Source organism: Corythoichthys intestinalis, chromosome 8 (assembly GCF_030265065.1).
Source record: "Corythoichthys intestinalis isolate RoL2023-P3 chromosome 8, ASM3026506v1, whole genome shotgun sequence".
Taxonomy (NCBI): domain Eukaryota; kingdom Metazoa; phylum Chordata; class Actinopteri; order Syngnathiformes; family Syngnathidae; genus Corythoichthys; species Corythoichthys intestinalis.
Window position 1 is genome coordinate 17,567,746 of NC_080402.1, and position 21,503 is coordinate 17,589,248.

Sequence of the window (21,503 nt, forward strand, 5' to 3'; positions counted from 1 at the left end):
AGAACATCATTTGGTACACGACAACTAAGGAATAATGATCGTGTTTCAGGACTCGTGTTTTCAATCATCCCCATATCATGTTGTCCTGGTATCACTGGCATCACCTGGATGTCACCCTCTTTGTTAATACTAAGTCCTGACAGCTAATTACTAGATCAATTACAAGCTTGTTATTAGCACTGGACTTAGACTTTCTGCTCCTCATGACAGGAAACGTGACAAACAAAACAAACACACACCTGACAGACATGCACACACAAAAGCAAGCAGGTTGTTTGTCGCCATTGAACAAAAAGGTACATACACATATGGACGGTAGTTTCACATACACACAAAGTAGCCAAATTTAGGATACATTTTGTTTTTTAAAAATAAGTTTAAAATTGAATGTATTGGGCCTATGATTTATGATGTCTTGAACGCAGTTTAGAGTCTGCTTCTGAACCTAAACACACACACACAAGCACACACAATATATATATATTTGTATGTATTGGATGTAAAAATATCACAAATCAAGTGGAATTCGTCTCTAAATTAAATGTTTTTAAGAAATTAAAATGCAGCCAATGTGTTTTAGGTACATACTTAAATTAAATGTAATCTAATCATAAAGAAAGTGACTTTATGCCTAAAGGATTTTTTTAAACTATATGGACTGATACATTTAATTCCTGTCATACATGTGCATGTAACATACAGTATCAAATGGTAATTTTTATTTTGATTGTTTTTTTTTTTAACGCACGAACTACAATTACTAGAACTACAAATATTACAATTCAGACTTTTGTAATTTCTTTCACACACACACACCGAAAAAAAAAACAATTGCGCCATTTATTCTTAAAATAGGGCTGTCAAAATTATCGCGTTAACGGGCGTTAATTAAATTTTTTAATTAATCACGTTAAAATATTTGACGCAGTTAACGCACTAGGCCCGCTCAGACAGATTTAAATGTCAGTACAGTGAAAAGGCCAACTTGTTTGTGTTTTATGGAGTTTTTCCGCCCTCTGCTGGCGCTTGGGTGTGACTTGCATATGTTATGTGGCGTAATGTCGCCCTCTGCTGGCGATTCAGTGCAGCTGATTATTTGGGTTTCGGCGCGCTTTTCTGACGTAATTATATGTCGACGCGAACTCACACTAATAGACAGTGCTATTCAGACTAGCTAACGTCCGCATCCAGTATTCAGTGGCAGTTCTCATAGCCCCATCACACTGTTTGTGTCTAATACATGCATCGCTTGTGAGTTATATTCCTCCTTTGTTTATATTCATGAGCATTAGATAGTTATTGATGATGTGTATTTGAATTTGTTCACATATATGGTGAAATGCAGTTACATTGTTAGATGCTTGTGAGCTAATTGGCTAGTGCTACTGCACAAATGGGCACGTGTGTGTACATTTTATGATTATGCAAGTTATTGACACATTGCCTTGTTATTTTCAGTTTTACAAAAATACAAGAAACGTGCTCCTGTCAAAAAGAGATGACTTCAGTAAAGCCCATGCAACTTGCATGCCACACCATCTGATTTCTTTTTGGAACTTATGTTCGCTATCTGTCAATTTGTGTACTCACACACATTGAGGACAGAATAGGGCTACTAGTTTATTTTTTGATTGAAAATTTTACAAATTTTATTAAAACGAAAACATTAAGAGGCGTTTTAATATAACATTTCTATAACTTGTACTAATATTCATCTTTTAAGAACTACAAGTCTTTCTATCCAAGGATCACTTTAACAGAATGTTAATAATGTTAATGCCATCTTGTTGATTTATTGTTATAATAAATAAACAAATACAGTCCTTATGTACCGTATGTTGAATGTATATATCCATCTTGTCTTATCTTTCCATTCCAACAATAATTTACAGAAAAATATGGCATATTTTATAGATGGTTTGAATTGCGATTAATTGCGATTAATTATGATTAATTAATTTTTAAGCTGTAATTAACTCGATTAAAAATTTTAACCGTCTGACAGCCCTATTTTAAAATGAAGGATTTTTGTTTTACCAGTCTGACATTCGATTTTTTATAAAAGTGAAAAAAGTTTTAATTCACAAAAAAGGTAAATCTATATACTGTACATCATTTAAAAAGAATCATTTTCAAAATACTATCTATTTTTTTGCCTTTTTCGTACATCAATCTATCAATCAGAACACTCAAAATGTATATTGTCATTATACGACAATTTAAGTTTTAAACTTAACTGTTCAATATAACTAGAAATAAACAAATAAAATAAATACACAGACAAAGGCAAGCTTTAAAAGGAGTGAAAGCCAGGAAGTCGCCTGGGAAGAAAAAAATAAATGTACCGTACTGGCCCGGATATAAGACGGCCCTGATTATAAGACGACCCCCTCTTTTTCAAGACTCAAGTTTGAAAAAAGACTTTTTAAACACCAAATTAATTTTTCTCCAGAAAATAATTACATTACATCTGAAACAAATTATTATAACAATATATTTGCGAGAAAAAGCATGTTATTTTGCCTCATTCAAATCTTAATATCTGAACATTTAATTATGTAAACTAAAGTGCAATCACATTCGAAAATGATCTATTGTGATAAAACAACAAAATTGCAATAACTGCATTAACCATCAAAGTGAAGTCTAACTGTAGTCTTGAAACAAATCTGAATAAGGACGAACGTGGCAATAAAATAATGCAAACTGGTTTAACTTGAGAGTAGCTGAGATCTGCCATGACAGAACATCGCTTCAATCATATTTGGTGCCATCTAGCGTCGCGAATGGGTATAACGTCTAGACCGCGAATATAAGACGACCCCCACTTTTTCAGTCTTATTTCAATGCAAAAAAACACTGTCTTATATTCGGGCCAATACGGTAAATACTATACAAACTGTCAGGTGTCGTTGATTGATCAGTTTGGTGGTGGGCTTTGCTTTGGAGAATGGTAGGTCCTTCAACTTACCGGCATCTCCCCGTGCAGTGATCTATTACCGGCGTCTGTGCGGGCTGCTGAATGCGGAGCCTCCAAAGAAGGTTGTTACGTGTCAAGTGGAGCCCAGGAAACTGGGAGCCTTCCTCCAATTGAACACCTCCACCGCCCTGGGGGTCTTACAAGGGTCAACGAGGATTCCCAAATACATTTAGAAAAGTAAACTTTCATCTGAACTTCGACAATTTGTGGAACGTGTTTGTACATTCATAAGACATTTTAACATAAATCCTGTAAATAAAAGTTACAAAAATAAAAAATGTCGTTTAGTTGAACAGGTTAAAGGCATGTGAGATTTGACCAAAATTTATGGAAAATATTAATAATCAGTAAACATTTCTTTTTTCAAAATAATTATAATAATGGGTAAATCTATTAAAAGCACAACTATTAAAGTAGATTTATAGTTAATTTACAAAAACAAAAGTTAAAGGGCACAAATGAATGTCGACAATTATTTCATATAATGATTAGGGCTGTCAAACGATTAAAATTTTTAATCAAGTTAATTACAGCTTAAAAATTAATTAATCGTAATTAATCGCAATTAATCGCAATTCAAACCATCTATAACCATCTATAAAATATGCCATATTTTTCTGTAAATTATTGTTGGATTGGAAAGATAAGATACAAGATGGATATATACATTCAACATACGGTACATAAGGACTGTATTTGTTTATTATAACAATAAATCAATAAGATGGCATTAACATTATTAACATTCTGTTAAAGCGATCCATGGATAGAAAGACGTGTAGTTCTTAAAAGATAAATGTTAGTACAAGTTATATACATTTTATATTAAAACTCCTCTTAATGTTTTCGTTTTAATAAAATTTGTAAAATTTTCAACCAAAAAATAAACTAGTAGCCCGCCATTGTTGATGTCAATAATTACTTACACAATGTTCATGGGTGCTGATGCCTATAAAAATCAGTCGCACCCAAGCGCCAGCAGAGGGCGGCAAAACTCCATAAAACACAATTAACAAGTGGGCATTTCACTGTACTGTCATTTAAATCTGTCTGAGCGGGGCATGTGCGTTAATTGCGTCAAACATTTTAACGTGATTAATTTTAAAAATTAATTACCGCTCGTTAACGCGATAATTTTGAAAGCCCTAATAATGATTGAACCGTTTGTAAATATTGAAATATGATCATCTGAACGACACATTTTGATATTTGAGTGTTTTTATGGCTCATTTGACTTGCCTTCATAAAAAGTTTTTCATGACCTTTTTTGTCTCATCTGCTGCCGATGATCCAAGAATGAAGACAGAAAGAATGGAAAAGAAAGAAAGAAGTCTGGCGCCTTCGAGAATGACAGCAGACAAGAGGTGTCACCTTTCCTATTGTTGACCACACACACATACACGCGCACACACGTCTATTTGTATTCACAATACAAAAAGACTAAATATAAAGTATGAGCCTGGCCTAAACCTCTTCTTCCTCGTCTTAATCTAAGTGCAGATATGTGTTAATGGTGTCACACATCCTAATAATTTTGTTCAATGTTCACCATCAATATTAGGAAATCAATAAGTATGCAAGTACAGGAGCGACTGTACTGTTTGCAAGGTAAGATGTAAGTCGTCTTGCCTTCACGTCAATAAAAAAGCCAGTTACATTTCAGAGAAGGTTTCCATCATGTGTCACTCTTCTAATAACCAGTTCCAGCCCAACCAGGGACCCAACTAGGCATGTGCCGGTATGAGATTTTGACGGTACGATAACCGTGAGCAAAAATACCGCGGTTTCACGGTATCACGGTATTGCAATTATAGCTCCAAAATTTTGAGATGTATGGGTTTAAAAAAAAAAAAAAAAAAAACTTTTTTTCCATTGAACAGTTTTTTTTTTTTTCAGAACATATTTGCAAATTGGAACATGAATATAATGTGAAAATAAATTAATGTGAAAATAAATAAACTAACAAAAAATAACAAATATTTTATATAAAATTAAAATAAATAGAACCTAGACTATACCCACAGCCACAGCTCAAGTTGCTCAATATTAGAGCAAGAACAAAATAATTGCTATAAAAAAGTAAAAACACTTCTAAATAAAATTAAAAATATATACTGTATGACTTTTTTTGAGGGGGAGAAGCTGCAATTTCGCCATTTTCAGCCACTGTGTCAACTCTCTTCTACATGATGTCATGCCTTTGTGTTAAAAAGAACAAAGAATTCATAAGTTAATAAGTTAGTTAAAGATGTGTAAGTTAGTTTTATAAGTTAGTTAAAATGTAAATATGTTGAGGAAAGGTTTCATCTGAAACAAAGTGAGGAGTGAGACCTCCTTTCGCAATTAGCGATCTTTGACGCGATCCTTTTTTTTCTCTCCTTCATTTAAGCTTGTTTCTCACTCAGCGGCTGTGAGACATGAAACGTCGATGAAGCTGCTCTCCCAGCTTAGCCTAGGCTAACATTCGTCTTTGTAAGTTTTAGTTAGTTTGTATATTGAATTTGAAAGGAAAATGTGTGTTTTGTTTTTGGCGACCTTTTTCATGGTGCTACTGCTATCCTGTTGAACCTACTCACATGTGGAAAAATACAATTGTATAACGTTTTAAATGTATTCATTTGTATATTTCACCACGATTTGAGAGCTCAATAAATTGAAGAAAAGTACGCCTTGTGTTTGGAGGGATTGTTTTTGGGTTTGCTGTTTAGCAGAATAGCGTCACTGACACTCACGGCAACAAACGGGAATGGTGAGCGCTGCCGCACCAAACCACTTCGGCTGCATTTTGGCACATGAAAAATAGCGAATACCGTACTAAGGTTTGACGGAAAATTTTAGTGGTTTTGAAACCGCGACGTTTTCACACCGCGGTAAACCGTGAAACCGGTAACCGGCACATGTCTAGACCCAACATGAGTCCAAACAATCATGGAACCAAATAGAACCGAAGCAGCACAAATACAAAGTGTAAACAAAAAAAAACAACATAAAATCCACCATAGAACTAACTGGTATCCCATCAACCACAGAGCCAAGTAGATCCCAACTAACAACACTCCAACAAAAGAACCACTTAGAACAAAACAAGTCTAAAGTCAACCACAAAACCTACTGGAACACCACCAGCCTCAGATCAAGAAAAACTACCCAACCACAGGGAAGAGATCAATTTGATCAAAGATTTGGTCACCAACCAATGACTCAACTGGGACCAAAGAATCAATTGCGACCACACGAGGCATAAAACCAATTGGACCAACACCAAAAGCTCAGCTGGAACTATAGCACAGAATTAAGACGTACCAAAGAATTAAATTCCAATGCAACTGAAGAAAACAATGGCACTAACTGGACCCTACACAGAACAAACAAAAACCTAACAAATGACTCAAATATGACCTGACTCAATAATAAAGTAGATTACCCAATAGAACTTAGCTAATGCAACCCATAGACTTCATAATGATATTGACGGGTCAGATTCGACCTTCAGTGCGCCACGCCTTCAAGTAGGGGGCCATCCAACAATCCGCTTCGGTTTTTCGCAGTCGGTCGCAGCAACACAGGCAGTGACCCAACGCCGGATTTATGTTGAAAAAGTACGAAAGCTGCACCGCATACAAACAGGAAGGATTGTCTCAGGAGTGATTTGTTCGAGGATTCACGATAATACATTTTTCAACCGATATCGATAACCGATCATTTCCTGCCCCTTCCACCCGATAACCGATGATGTCACGCCGATAATTCTATTCAATTATGTATGTAAAATTTTAAAGTATACAAAGATCAAATGTTACTGTGCAAAAATGTAATTTAGTGCTATTTTTTTTCCACATCAAATGTGAACAAGTAGTAAATTCCAACATCTAAACAATGGCAATGACGTTGTGTAATGGTAAGCTTTTGGCAACAATTACTTAGAGAGTGAACTACCCAAGTTGCACAAAAATGCCTTTGAAAGTAAGAAATTCCTAACATATATCACATTACTACACTACAAAAACACCTCCTTAAAACTAGCAGAATTGGACAAAACTGTTGATTGCGCACATTTGGAGGCTAAATCAAGTATATAATTATCGGATTGCCTTATCGGTTGAATTTCGTTTTATCTGGATTATCTGTGTGACGTCATAATTGCCATTATCGGCCGATAATTATCGGTGACCGATATTATCGTGCATCTCTAGTAATTATTATATTTTTCAAGGTAAATATTACAATTTTCATTTTTTCACAAGAATTTTCAACGTAAAAAAGCTCTTTGTTGTAAGGCTGCCGCCACATTGTCTAACAGACTAGCATCATTCTTCAACATATTTACGTAAAATAAACTCTAAGTGCGCGTTTTTTTACTTTTAACCATGAATCGAGATTGTTTTACGTCCATATCTATAAAGAATTCAAGGATTTAAGCATTTATTCACAAGAACTTTCACCGGAAAAACTTTTTTTTTATATAATATTTTGTTTATGTTATTTAATGTTTATATATGACGGCAACCACATTGACAACCCCATTGACTGACAGACTAGCATCATAGTTCGCAATAGTTACGTAAAATAAATGCTAACGGCATGTTTTGTTTTTTTGTTTTTTTTTTCGCTTTTGACCAAGAATCGAGACGGTTTTACGCCAATATCTATGAAGAATTCAGGGACTTAAGCATTTATTCACAAGAATTTTCACCGGAAAAGCTCTGTTTACATATGGCGGTCACCATATTGACTGACAGACTAGCATCGTACATCGACATATTTGCGTACAATAAATGCTAACTGCACGTTTTTTTTTTTTTTTTTTTTCCTCGCTTTTAACCAAGAATTGAGACTGTTTTACACCCATTTCTATAAAGAATTCAGGGATTTAAGCATTTACTCACAGGAATTTTGACCGGAAAAGCTCTTTTTACATATGGCGGCCGCCACATTGACTGACAGACTAGCATCGTACATGGACATATTTATGTGAAATAAATGCTAATTGCATGGTTTTTTTTCTCCACTTTTAACCAAGAATCGAGACTGTTTTACGCCCATTTCTATAAAGAATTCAGGGATTTAAGCATTTATTCACAGGAATTTTGAGCAGAAAAGCTCTTTTTACATATGGTGGCCGCCACATTGGCTGACAGACCAGCATCATACTTCGACATATTTACGTAGAATAAATGCAAGCTGCACGTTTTTTTGCTTTTAACCAAGAATGGAGACTGTTTTACACCCATATCTTTAAAGAATTCAGGGATTTAAGCATTTATTCACAGGAATTTTCACCGGAAAAGCTCTGTTTACATATGGCGGCCGCCATATTGACTGACAGACTAACATCGTACATCTACATATTTACGTAAAATAAATACTAACTGCACGTTTTTTTTTTTCACGCTTTTAACCAAGAATCGAGACTGTCTCGCGTCCATATCTATAAAGAATTCAGGGATTTAAGCATTAATTCACAAGAATTTTCAACGAAAAAAGCTCTTTGTCCCTGATTCCATTCGGTCAGCTTTGACGGCCACGCCAAAAATGCAGGCCCCGCGCCCCGTCAATATCATTATGAAGTCTATGTGCAACCCCTATTGTGGATAGATATTGTAGATTCTTGGTTAATTCAATCAACCAAGAAAGTACTGTACAATCAACTAAACCAAATTGAAAAAACATGGGATTGATCACAAGTCAGTCATGATATTTGTAGGGCTACAACTAACGATTATTTTCATAATTGATTAATCAGACGATTAATTAAACGATTTATTGGATAAACATCTTTTCTTCTTTCAATTACCTTCACAATTTACCTTGAAGTTGTTTTCGGTATGTTGTAAGTAACAATGAAGAAAAAAATGGATGACTTTTTCCTTCAAAAATAATATTTTATTACAGCTTCCTGATTTAACTGTAGTCTAAAACTGTATCGATAATCAAATTTGTTGGCATTTAATTTATTAATTGATTTAATCGATTAGTTGTTGCAGCCTTATTAAGACGTTAGGTTAGACAGGAAGGTCTCCAAAAATTGGCAAAAATGTGAATTGTTGATTTCCAAAGTAAAAGCAGATTTTTGTTCATGTCCGACTTTGACTTAACAAAAATATAATGAAGAAATTCGATAACATTTACAGCTGAGAAGTTATATGTTTGTTATAATTTTAAGAATTTAGAGAAGTTTAAGTTGAAGAAGGTCCTAAACGATTAATTGGTTATCAAATTAGTAGTCGATTAATTTGCTTGTCGATTATTTGTCGATTAATTGATTGTTGCACCTCGATATTTCTGAGGACAATTTTGACACATTTCAAGGTTCTTTTGCTCACAAAGAAATCATCACAACACCTGATGTAGTCTTAAGTAGAGGGTCCCTTTCACGGGTCTGGGTGGTCTGTGTCGGCTGAGTGGTACCTTGGCTCCCCACTGAAAAATAAATAAGGAAGAGCTTGAGATTAAGGCCAACTAAAAAAAGTCACGTGTTTTTTTTTTCTTCCTCGAGGAATTTTAATTGCTCTCAGGAGAGTGCGTGTGTGCTTATCAACCCTGTGGTTATTAATACAACACTGAGATAAGACGAAGACGGACGCTCACGTTTGGAATTACACTTTAATGCATTTTCACATTTTACTGTACAAAAAATGTGTTACTTAACATGTTAAATGAAGTCTAGGAAAGCTTGTTAACGAAAATAAAGACATGATTTTTAATCATGTTTGGAAAAAGGCCACCACAAGGCCTGCTGTGAATTCCTTTTAGATCAGTCTTGTCACTGTCTCGTGCCACTTTCTAACCTGTGAGGTAAGTGATGCATTCAAAACAACTGGAAACAGCAATGCTCAACAAAAAATATCTAGAGTTATGTATATGTATATAGCCCTAAATCAAGGGTGTAGATTTGGTCTCAACATTGGGAAGGACGATGTAACAGTATAACCTGCATGTATACTTATTGCTGGGGACGGGAGATTAATAAGACCAAACAGACTTGGTAAACGGAGGTCAGGGCTACTTTTCTCACCGATATCAACCTAATTAATTGATAGGTTAAATGATCAATGCAAAATAAATCTGTATTGACTGTTACCAACTTGCATGTATATTGATTCAGGTGATATACCGTTCGATTCAAACGTTTATTTTCAAAAACTACTAAAGAAACATTTTGAAAACTTCCAGAATAAATGTCTGGATTTTATCAGCAAATTTAAATTGCCATATTTGAACACAAATTATATTTACATACACAAGAAATACAAACTTCTTAATTATCAATTAACTATAAGTTAACTATCTATAAGTGGGTAATCCTTAGTTCACTACATTTCTTACAGTTTATTAATTAATGTTAACAATAGAAAACATAAAAGAGGATATTTCTCACAACGCAACTTCCTCCTGGAGTTTCAGAAATTCACGCAGATTAATGTTATGCTAACTCTGATGCAGGTCGGACTTTCAGTAGCAAAATTAGTGGTGTGTTTACCTCCTCCACAACATTGATGTCTTTTTACATTACGTACGGTGGCTGCCTCTGGCGGAAAAAAAACTTCTAATATCCCTCGTCCTCGAAGGGGGGGGGGCATGTTGTATTGCTGTTGAGCTGTGAATGCTGGTCTGTGTGTGGGGTGGGGGGGTCAAGTCATCAGCCAATGAAACGTGCGTTTGAGGGAAAAAAAATGGACAGTCACATTCAGCAAGTGAAAAGGGGTCAATGAAAGTCTGAACATGATGAAAGTAGTGTAATTCACTTAATAATGGTCGGGTCAATTCTATCCTTACAATATATGAGAAGACAATCTAAACTACCTACTGTATATAACTGATGTCATTATATAATGCAGATAAGGTAGCTTACAAGTTGGTGGGGACAAGTTCAGCATCCTGAAAAATTGGTAGTGTTATGTCCCTACCCTATGCAAACTTACGCCCTTGCCCTAAATGTTCAAATCACATCGAGTACAATCAAATACAAATAAATAAATACATAAGAAGGCTGTTACCCAGGACACCATTAAGAGTAGGACCGCCTCTGCGCACAATAATAGGAAGTCAATGACCAGCAAAAATAAGGAAAACCTGACAAGAATATAAAGAAAAAGAACAACAAAAAGACATAGGAGAGGAATAACAAAACAAGTACAACACTAATCAGATAAAAAGTGACCCAAAAATAACAAGAATGAAAAATGACAGAAGAAAAACAAGTGCTTTACAATATAAACAGGAAGAACAAAAGGACAAAGAACAGCATGAACGCGAATCACAAACCGAATCAACAAAACAAACCACAAAGAACATATGGAATATGGCAGAAGAAAATGAACAATGAATAAAAAATTGAATAACAATCAAGAACAACTAGAATAATATGAATAAGATTCACCAGATGGGCAAAGTAACTAGGGCAAACTCACAACATCTAAACATTAAAAGCGAGCAGAACAAAAACTACAGCAAAATCAAGAACAAGCATTGAAAGAAGATGGAGAACAAAAAGAAGAGCAACACAAATCTAAAAAAAAAACAATAAGACAGAACACAACAAACTTAAAGGTGAATGACAAAACATCATAAAAAAGAGAGAACCTTAAGAAAAAAAGCCAAAAGTGTGGCTGCAAATATTTACAATAATAAGGAGGACTAACAGGTTGCTTCCTGTGCACTAAAGGAACACACGTGCACACATGCAAATGGATCACATGACCGCTACCTTCCCGCCTTCACTCCCAAAAGCTTCCAGTAGACTTTTTCTAATTGGTCCATCCAATGCCCCCCTCCAACTATTCCGCCCTTCCCAGTTCTTCCCAATTTCAGAGCTCGTGGTGGTTCTCACACTTCATCAGAAGCGTGGCCTATTCGGGTGGACTCCATCGCACCCGCGCCCGCCATGGGTTCTTGAGAGCGGGTCGGGGGGCTTGATGAGGATAATGATGATGACAATGACCATGATGACGATGCTTCAGACCTCTACGCCTTTTTCGGTTAAAGACATCCTGAAAGCGGGACAACAGTTTCCCCCCGTCTCCATGGTTCACTACCACAGCACCCCGCCACCCTCCTGCATGCTGTCCCGGGACAGTCCTCCGACAACACTGGCCTTGCCGCCGCCCCCGCCCTTCTCGGATCCCGAACGCTCAGTGTTCCTTGGAGCACTAGGGGAGGACGAGGACGAGGAGGAAGACACCACGGAAGGGTACCCACACGGGGAAGCACTACAGGGTCCCAAGAGGGAGGCCCCCGATGGCATGGGTGAGCAGGAGAGCAGTGACTCTATATGTACTTTGCTTGACACATAAACCAACACCTTCGTACATTTAGAAAGCTTAAACTGAAAACAAATATGAGTATCTATCTACTTTTGTATAAAATTTTTTTAAAAAACACCCAAGCATTCACAAGACATTTGACCTTTGACACACGGGCCTGCAAATTCTCAGATGAGGAAAAGTTGCATGGAAAGGTAATCTTTAGCTTTAGCCGATAAGAAAAGGTTAGCGTATACAGAATTGCTGCTTAAAAATACAGCATGAATTGCAGCTAGGGGTTCATGAGTAGCGTTTGACACAAGGGTGAGCATATTAATGTGAAAAAAGTTCAACATGATGGAAATATGTATGCATTTCTTTTTTTTTCTCCAAAAAAAAGTCAAACACCTGAGGATGGACACAAGGTCAAAGTTGGATGTAATTAGATTTACACTACATGTGAATATTAATATACACACACTGTGTGAGTGTGTGAATATAAAATATAGGGGAAATACGCATTTGTATTCTGTGTACAATGTAAATTTTGAAGAAGAAGAAAAATCTATACAGACATGTTGACATAGTCTAAGTCAGTCTGCAAACATGTACATTAAAGTTCAGTTATCTTGAAAACATAAATATATTTTAGATTTTACATAATTTTTGAAGGCGTGTCCATTTTCTCAGAATGTTCACACAAAAGACAGAGAAATGTGCACTTAACTTCAGTAAAGTGGGTTTGTTGTTCCCAGAAGTCCGAAGAATCTGGTTTGAAAGAAAGAAAGAAAGAAAGAAGCTCATTATAAAGACAATTTTTTAAAAAAATGTCAGCATCTCTTTAAAAAAAAAAACTTTTTGTTCTAATTTCACAAGGATCTACAAGAAGAATAACTGTGATTTTACCGTAAAAGGAAAATTATACAACATGCATTAACAATATTTTGCCAAAAGTATCTTTTTTGCTTTAGATTATGTATGTAGATATACTGTACAGTTCTTATAAGAATGCAAATAGCAAAAAGTCATCTTGCACAGGTTACTGTTTAATTGAAATATAAATGGAAAAATAACATGTGATAATTTCTTTTTTTCTTGATCAAAAAGGAATGACATTATTTAAAAAAAAAAAAAAAAAAAAGTACAGCAAATCGTATGTTTATGCATTTTTTCATTTTACATGAGTTTTTTTGCCTTTTTGAATATTCAAAACACATTTTATAAATCCTAAATTGTCGATTTGTCTTAAATTAAAATTAAATTTAATAAATTAATTTTTTAGTAGTTTATGATACGAGTTTGGTACTTTTTCAATATAATTGTCATTGTTCTGTTTTAAACTTTGTGTATTTTCTATTGTATAATCAACGCGTGTATTTTTAAACTATATTTTTACATGATCTAAATCACATTTTCCCCCAATGTGTTTGCGTTTTCAGTGTGTGTTCCACACGGTTATGTATTTGAGGACCTCGTTTTATATAGGGAATTTTTATCTTAAGTCACATTTTCGCAAATCTCACTCTTCTTGTATTTGAAAAAATAAATAGTAATAAATTATGTGTTTTTGTAATTATGTGTTTTGAAACGCAGAACTGTGCGGTCCTTCTCCCCGGGACGAGGCCCCATCGGAGGACGCACGGCCTGCGTCTCAATTGAAGCCGCGCAGCCGACGCCGGCCCCGGGTGCTTTTCTCCCAGTCTCAGGTGCTGGAACTAGAGCGTCGCTTCAAGCAGCAGCGCTATTTGTCGGCACCCGAGCGAGAGCACCTTGCGTCGGCCCTCAAGCTCACCTCCAACCAGGTCAAGATTTGGTTTCAAAACCGCCGCTATAAGTGCAAACGGCAGCGGCAGGACAGAACCCTGGAGGCGGCCGGCCAGCACCACCATGCTGCGCCGCCGCCGCCGAGGCGTGTTGCCGTCCCGGTGCTGGTCCGTGACGGGAAACCGTGCCTCGGAGGCGGCCCGAACCCAGGATACCCGAGCGCCGCGACGCCGTACGGTTACACGGGGAGCTATCCGACCTACGCTTACGGCGGCCCGGCGTACCAGAGCGACTCGAGCTGCGTGTACGGCGGCCTGCCCGGAGCGGCGTCAACCTGCCCGAACGCCTTCGTTAACTTCAGCGGCCTGCAGGGCCACTCTGCGCCGGTCGTCAGCCACCAGGGAGGCGCGCCGGCTACGTGCCAGGGCATTCGGGCTTGGTAGATGAGGAACATATCATAACAGACTCGCTTATTAATTACTTCATTATCAGGATTGGTGACGTCATATTTGGAAGCGTGGGCGTCAGGACCATGGATGCTGGTTGTGACACTTTGTTTTTGGTGTTGCTTTCTTAATGCTTTGGGTTGCAGAGATTTCACATTTATTCTAATAAAAAAGTAAAACCAGAACATATGACATTTGGTGCAGTTTTTGATTTTTTTTTTTTTGGGGGGGGGGGGGGCGCCAATGATATTTTTGTTTTGTCAGAAGAGATTGTTTTATATTTAGTTATTTGTTGAATTTCTTTTCATCAAAATTGGTAGATTTCCCCACCACCCCTAGTCCCCATATATTTTGTATATTTTTTGCTTACGGATTATTTTTTTGTTTGTTCTCAGTAAATATGTTGTCTTGATATAGCACATTATTTCATAGTAACTTTGTTTTTTCGCTCTACTTGACACCAATAATTAGGTTGCACAACTATTTGGGTCGAAAAAAGTATATTTGGTCTTGGTAACCCATCTTCTTCCGATTTTGACTTCTTTTGACCCAAATAGTTGAACTCATAAAACTAGAGGGGATCATATTAATGCCAAGTTGGTCTCCTTTTCAACCTAAATTGGGTTTAGTTTAGTTTATTCAAATATCTTTCAAGGTATACAGTACATCGTCATATACAAGCAGTTCATATTATTTTAAGTGCATCTTTTTCCGAGGACTGCACTTAAAAATTAGGCTAATTTTGAGTGTACAATTAAAAGTACACAAAAAATAGGTTATTTTGAAGTTTACTAAAGTGCAAAGGGTTAAAAAAGACCCGAATGTGCTAAATTTGGGATCAATATGTTTGATGTTGAATGACCTCAAAAAATTGGTCGAAGAACTCTTTTGGTCACTCTAAAATAATCACAGTAGTAGTTTGTCATTTATTTTACTTAATAAAATAACCTTTAGAATAGAATAGAATAGAATAGAATAGAATGCCTTTATTGTCAGTAATGAGTAGGGGTTTTTAAGATTCGCCATAAAGTGCACCACATAAAACCAAACTTCAGTACACACAGTGCAAAAATACTATAATGTAACACTGTAAGCATTGCATATGCAGTACCTACCTGGATTGAGACTGTTGAAATTGTTGTAGTTTTGCTATGTAGACATTTTTTGCTTTCAGAATATTTGTCGTCCTCCCCACCATCACCCTTGTTTCAACCATTTGCCCCGATAATAGAGTGAGGGAAACGGGGGAAAGACCAAGAAGGGGGTGCACTTTCCCATTTTGGGCAGCTTTCACTAAGAAAGTGGCATCATTAAAAGCACCCCGAAGCCTGAATGACATTTTTAAAAAGGGGCAAAGGTGGGGGCAGAAGAGGTGAGGTGGGCACATGTCGCCTCTCAACCCAAGACAAAGACATACAAGCGGGTAGGTCCTGTCCATCGGCCCGGGGGGCGTGAAAGAAGGGGCATTATTGCTACAAGTTGCATCAATTAGCCCAGTGGACAGGGATAAGGGGGGGCGTTTCTTGGGTCTTGAGGTCTATTGTGGCTTTAATGGGAAGGGGGAGGCAGGCCATGGAGGTAGGGGGCCTTCACACAGGTAACTCTTAAATCTATTTGGTACACGACAAAGAAGTAAAAAAAACAGCTTTAATTGGACAAGTGAAGTCATTCATTTAAAAAATATATTTTTTTCAGGAAACACATTTATGCCTGGTAACATTTTGTTTAGTTTTAGTGTTTTTTAGTAGATTAGTTTGTATAGCTTTGATGTATTACATCAAAAGTTGAGTTTTTGTTTGTTTGTTTGTTGTTGTTGTTGTTTTTTGGATTGTATATTCATGTTGTTTTCTTTTTTGTACATTTTGTTTTAGTCAATTTCTGATTTTTGTCCTTTTAAAAAAATTTTTTTTTTTTTTTTGTTCCCTCCAGTCCATATCTCACTTTTTCTTTTTACCCGGACTATTTTGTAATATTTTGTATATTTTTTAATTGAAGATTTTATCTTCTTGATCACATTTGTGCACGCATTTTTATAGGAAAATTATAAGGTCTTTTTAGTGTATATAAGATTTTTTTTTTTTAATTCCGAACTTTGTAGATTATTCATTTTTAAATGAATTTTGTTCCTAAAGTTCTTTGAATTTTTCCAAGTGTTATTCAGCATTTGCAGTTTTTTCCTTGCTTTGCTGCGTTTTTTTGTTTTGTTTTTTTTAACTAGAATGAAAATAAATAAAAATATTTCCTTTAAAATTACTGCAATAAATATCAAATGGTAATTCAAAATTTACGTGTTGTTGTATTTAAGTTAAGTGTTGATTTGGACGGACCAATTATGCTGCTTAGTAATTGATAACAAGTAGACACAACTAAATTCCAAGCGCAATATGAGTGAGTGCTGATAATTGCAGGGTAATCCATCGATTATTGATTAATCGTCTGATTGGATTATCTTCTGTTTTTAGCCCCGAACGTTTTGAGTTGAATTTCATATATTACTGAGATCATTAACATGTCAATGGCAAAATGAGAAGCTTATATGTATTCTGATATGATTAATTGCATTTATGTGGTGCGTAAATATACCCGAAACATAAGTGTTACCGTAAACCTAATTCTAAAAAGAAAAAAATAAGGAAATGATTGTCATGATTGGATAAGAAAACAAATAAAGACATGTCCAAAAGGTTGTTGCTAAACAAAGATGGGGTATGATTCGAGTTGAATGGCTTTAAAAAGTTTGTGTGGTAATTAGTAAGTGAAAATACAAACAATTCTGAGATTTCATTATCTATCATGCCTATTGTCATCAAAATCTTCAGAGAATCTGGAGAAATATCTGCACAAAAGCAAACAATGAATGCTCGTGTCTTTCAGTCACGCAGGCGCCAGTGCATTAAATATTTTGTGAAGGTGGGTAGAGAAGCCAAAAATTTACTCAAGTTAGACTAGAGTTACATCTAAATAATACAACACAAGTAAAAGTATAAGTAGTCATCCAAAAATGTACTCAAGTACAAGTAAAAAAGTATTAGTTAAAAAGAATACTCAGGTAATGAGTAACATTGTGAGTAACTCCGAACAATGTCTGATTATTTATATTCAGACTAGAGCAACACTATAGCCCCTTTCACTTATACCTGAACTCTGGTTAATTCCCAGGATTTAAATGGGTAGCCTTTATGTGTGAAACAATTTCCCAGGTCGACTGACACGGAAATTTACCAGGTCACGTCCTAGTATAATGTCCGCGACTTACCCGGGACGCGGCATGTATAAAAGCAGACGTGTAATTGCTGTCATCACCACAAAGGCTGATGACATAAATATCATGGCGGGTCGATCGTCATGTCCTCTTTCTTCCCAGTAAGACGAAAAGCGTTAAACAAACATTGCAATTATCAACATGGCAAACTTGAAATAGCCAAATTAATCTGGAAACATAATGAAACTACAGTATATTGCTATTGGATCGTTAAGCCGAGGAAGACACAGTTCATCCTTGGAAATATGCGGTTTAACTTGTTGCCGATGCCGACCAAAAATGATGTAATGTCCGAGTTATAAAATCCCGCCCCTTACACAGAAAGAGCATCCTGTTGCCAACACAGGGCAAGTCTAAAAGTGTCCAACCCAGGACATCTCTTCATGTCTGAAAGGGAACCACAGAGAGAAAGACTTGTAGTTCTTAAAAGATAAACATTAGAATGAGTTAAAATAATTTGATATTAAAACCCCTCGTGATGTTTTTGTTCTTATACAATTTGTAAAATTAGTTTAACTAGTAGGTCACCATTGTTGTTAATGTCGCAGGGCGGTGACATCACTGGACTACGCTGCCGGGCTTCCAGAGTATGACTAGCGGCATAAACATGTCATCTGTTCAGCCCTTTAAATTTGAACCAAAGAGGAACATCAACGAGCAGGACAGCACTGTCAATATTTCAGAAAACGAGCAGCAAAAGCAAAATGAACAGGAAAGATGGGATGAGACAAGACGAGAGCAGGACCAAACGAGTGTTCTGCCAAAATGTGCTACACCGGCTTAACGTCCTACAAGAGGCGAATTTGACACCCAAAGTAGTACCGTGCGCTTTCAGCTTGTTTTGTTTAGATGCAGACTTGCAGAACATACCAAAGATGCCTTAAGAAAATACTTAAACGCAGCAATATCAAATAAGGGTGGTTTAAATACGCTACGTGACTAATGTGGTCAACAGATCAACATTCTGCTTTAAAGCTAGCACAAGAAAACACAACGCTTAAAAGTATGAGAGGGAAACACAAGCAAAAAGTATTTTGAGGCAATGAAAAGGTAATGAACGACTCAACAAAAACACAAATAGTAAGTACTCACAGCTTTAACCAATGTGCGCGTGTGTTGGACGTCTCGCCGCGTAAAAAAACAAGGCAAGCAACAAAGGGATCGAGAATACAAACTGTCAAATGGCAGCAAGTCAATATCTCGGCAAGCCACCAAGGATCGGTTTAAAGACACTGCTGATGAGCTGGAATTGGATGCAGGTACGACATCGGGAACTCATCCCACATCTCTGCAACAAAACAATCAGAATGTGACAAAATCATGCCAGTTGTCATACTAGCTTCGCGTGCTAGTGAGCACAGCTATTCTCCCAGTCTAGGCCAACTACGTCATCACCCCAAGCGTCCATTTTACGTATAAAACACGGCGCCCTCAGTAGGTCAAAACATGTATTACTAAATGTTATAGATTTTTAAACAAATGGCAATATTTTATGTGTTTCTAATAACCTATTTTAGTCAAAGAGAACAATTGTGGCTTATTAGAGCCTACAAGTTTTTAAATTCCCTTGAAAGTCATGACGCGGGTGAATCCCGCGTCACCTTACACGGGAATTTACGGGGATATAAATATAAAAGGCGCTTATGAAACATCATCCTATCAAAATGTCTGAGCGCCCTATAGTGGAGGGAAAACATTGTTACCTCTGATTGGTATAACAGAGTCATGTAGTTATTGTTGCAACGTCTCATTGGTGGAACTGAGACAGCCACTGCCGGCATCTCTGGCAAAGGTAAAGTCAATATGTAGAATATAGAAGAAAAATGTATTGACTCTAGTGTAGCCCAAAGGTAGTGTTTCTTCCCTTACAAATCTACTTACCGTAAGTAAAAACTATTGCGTGGTAAAGCTACTCTAAAAAATACATTTTTCTCAAGAAGTTACTCAAGTAAATATAACGGTGTAAATGTAATGCGTTTCTACCCACTTCTGGTGCTCAGTAACACTTCAGAAAAATATTGTCAGTCAATTTGATATATTTACAAATGATTGAATAAATGAATAAAATTCAACCACGCATCGTGAAAACCATTGATAAAAACCACCCAGAGATGTAGGAAAATGTTATTTGAATATCATTACAGCCTTACCCTATTCCCAGGATCTTAATATTGTGAACAAGTCCACATTTCAAATTGTTTTCGGGGTAAAGAGGAAAAGGACCATCTAGATTCTTATCAACGTAAAAATCGAAAGCTAGCATACATGGTGATAAACCATGAAGGAATCGGACTTTTTAGCCAGACTGCCGGAATCATGCTAGCCGAACCGCCGGACCTGCGCTGGCGCAGATCCAATGACCCGGGCCAGTGAGACTCCAACAACCTGGCCAAAAGGCCAAACTCAACGCGTTCACCTTAGCCTTAATCCCTTGTACTGACTCCATTTTGAAAGCTGGAAAAAAGCCTTCGAAGCACAAGTTGACAATTTATACAGGTCGACAGCGATCAAACGGCACAGAAGGACCCAGGCTAGGATTCAGGTTCACCATATCACAACTCAACAAAAGGTTCCTGAGAAAAAAAGGACAACGATTAGTAAAGCATTTTCTTTTTAAAGGCTCTCGCAGGGCGGGCTGTGGGCAGAAGAAGGGTGTGTTTGGGTGTTGTTTAGGATTATTGTCTGTTTGTGGATTGGACAGGAGGATTCGGGGATTACTGTTGTCAGGGCAACGAGGGTTGTGGATTTTGCCACCTCAGCATCAAAGGGACTCTTGGAGTTCTCCGGTGTTCCTTGTGTTGGTTTAACAGAGTTATTATGGAATTGGGTGATTCCACTTGTCCACATTAGAAGGCAGAACAGCGCCCCCAACTCATGTGGTGGCTATAAATAGCTGGGCGCGCCGCAGATGGCGCCCGTTGTAATTTGTCATCAGCAAAGGTGAGTTGGATAACATTGCTAAGTTGCTATTAGCTTAGCGCCAAAGAGCTAACTATTTTCAATTATTCTTTAGCATGTTGTGGTGAGGCCTGTAGGAGTGACCAGCTCGCATCGTGTGCGTGTGTTATGCAGGTACAATTATTGTTCATTATTATTGTTCATGCCAGTTGTAATTTGTCATCAGCAAAGCATGTTGTGGCGAGGCCTGTGAGAGTGACCAGCTCGCGTCTGCGTGTGTTATGCAGACAATAAAAAGTTGAAACCATCCACGTCTCCTGGAACTAAATTAAAACACAACACAACGCAGAGTCCAGGAGTTCGACGCTCCAAATTGCAGCAGACAAAGTAAAAGGGGTTACATTGGGACAGGGCGTCCCTCCATTTGTTCTGGACTGTCCGGGAGAACTGATTGCGAGAGTTGGTGCAAACATGGGCTTGTCAGCGTCAGTATTGCTCAGTCAGTTGCATGACGCACACGTTGGGCTTCCGTGATAAGAAGGCGTCATGTATCTCTTATGGTATGCCCTATATTCTGCTAGTTTTCCTTAAACTATGGTATACGACCTATTTATTTTATATTGAGTGTGTTAGAGTAATACAAACAGTCAAACAGTAAATACGAGAAAAGATACTTAATATAATCAATCAGGGAATAGTGTGTTAGAATAATGCAAACACTTAGACGGTGCCTATGAGAAAAGGTACTATCTCCTTCAACCATGACATGGGTACAAAAAGGATTTTCCATCCAAGGAACATTTTTTTTCAGAAATTATTACGAATTTAGGTTGTAATTGTAGGTCAGTGTCGGAAGATCTGCTCATCGTCGCCCTTCTGCGCTCCCACGTCAAACCTCATGACAGTGGCTA

General features: G+C 37.0%; 1 protein-coding gene across 2 annotated transcripts; it reads left to right on the forward strand.

Annotated features, from left to right (window-relative positions):
• Positions 1 to 999: 999 nt before the first annotated feature.
• LOC130920077 (homeobox protein Nkx-2.5-like) lies at positions 1,000 to 14,610 on the forward strand. 2 transcript variants are annotated; one of them, XM_057842943.1, is made up of 4 exons: positions 1,000 to 1,251; positions 4,276 to 4,344; positions 11,776 to 12,226; positions 13,816 to 14,610. In XM_057842943.1, exons 3-4 carry the CDS (start codon positions 11,896 to 11,898, stop codon positions 14,427 to 14,429), a joined length of 945 nt encoding a protein of 314 aa, XP_057698926.1. In that variant the 5' UTR covers positions 1,000 to 1,251; positions 4,276 to 4,344; positions 11,776 to 11,895; the 3' UTR covers positions 14,430 to 14,610. The 2 variants fall into 2 exon arrangements, with proteins under 2 accessions (XP_057698926.1, XP_057698925.1); XM_057842942.1 differs by lacking the exons at positions 1,000 to 1,251; positions 4,276 to 4,344 and having other exon boundaries at positions 10,696 to 12,226.
• Positions 14,611 to 21,503: the final 6,893 nt, after the last annotated feature.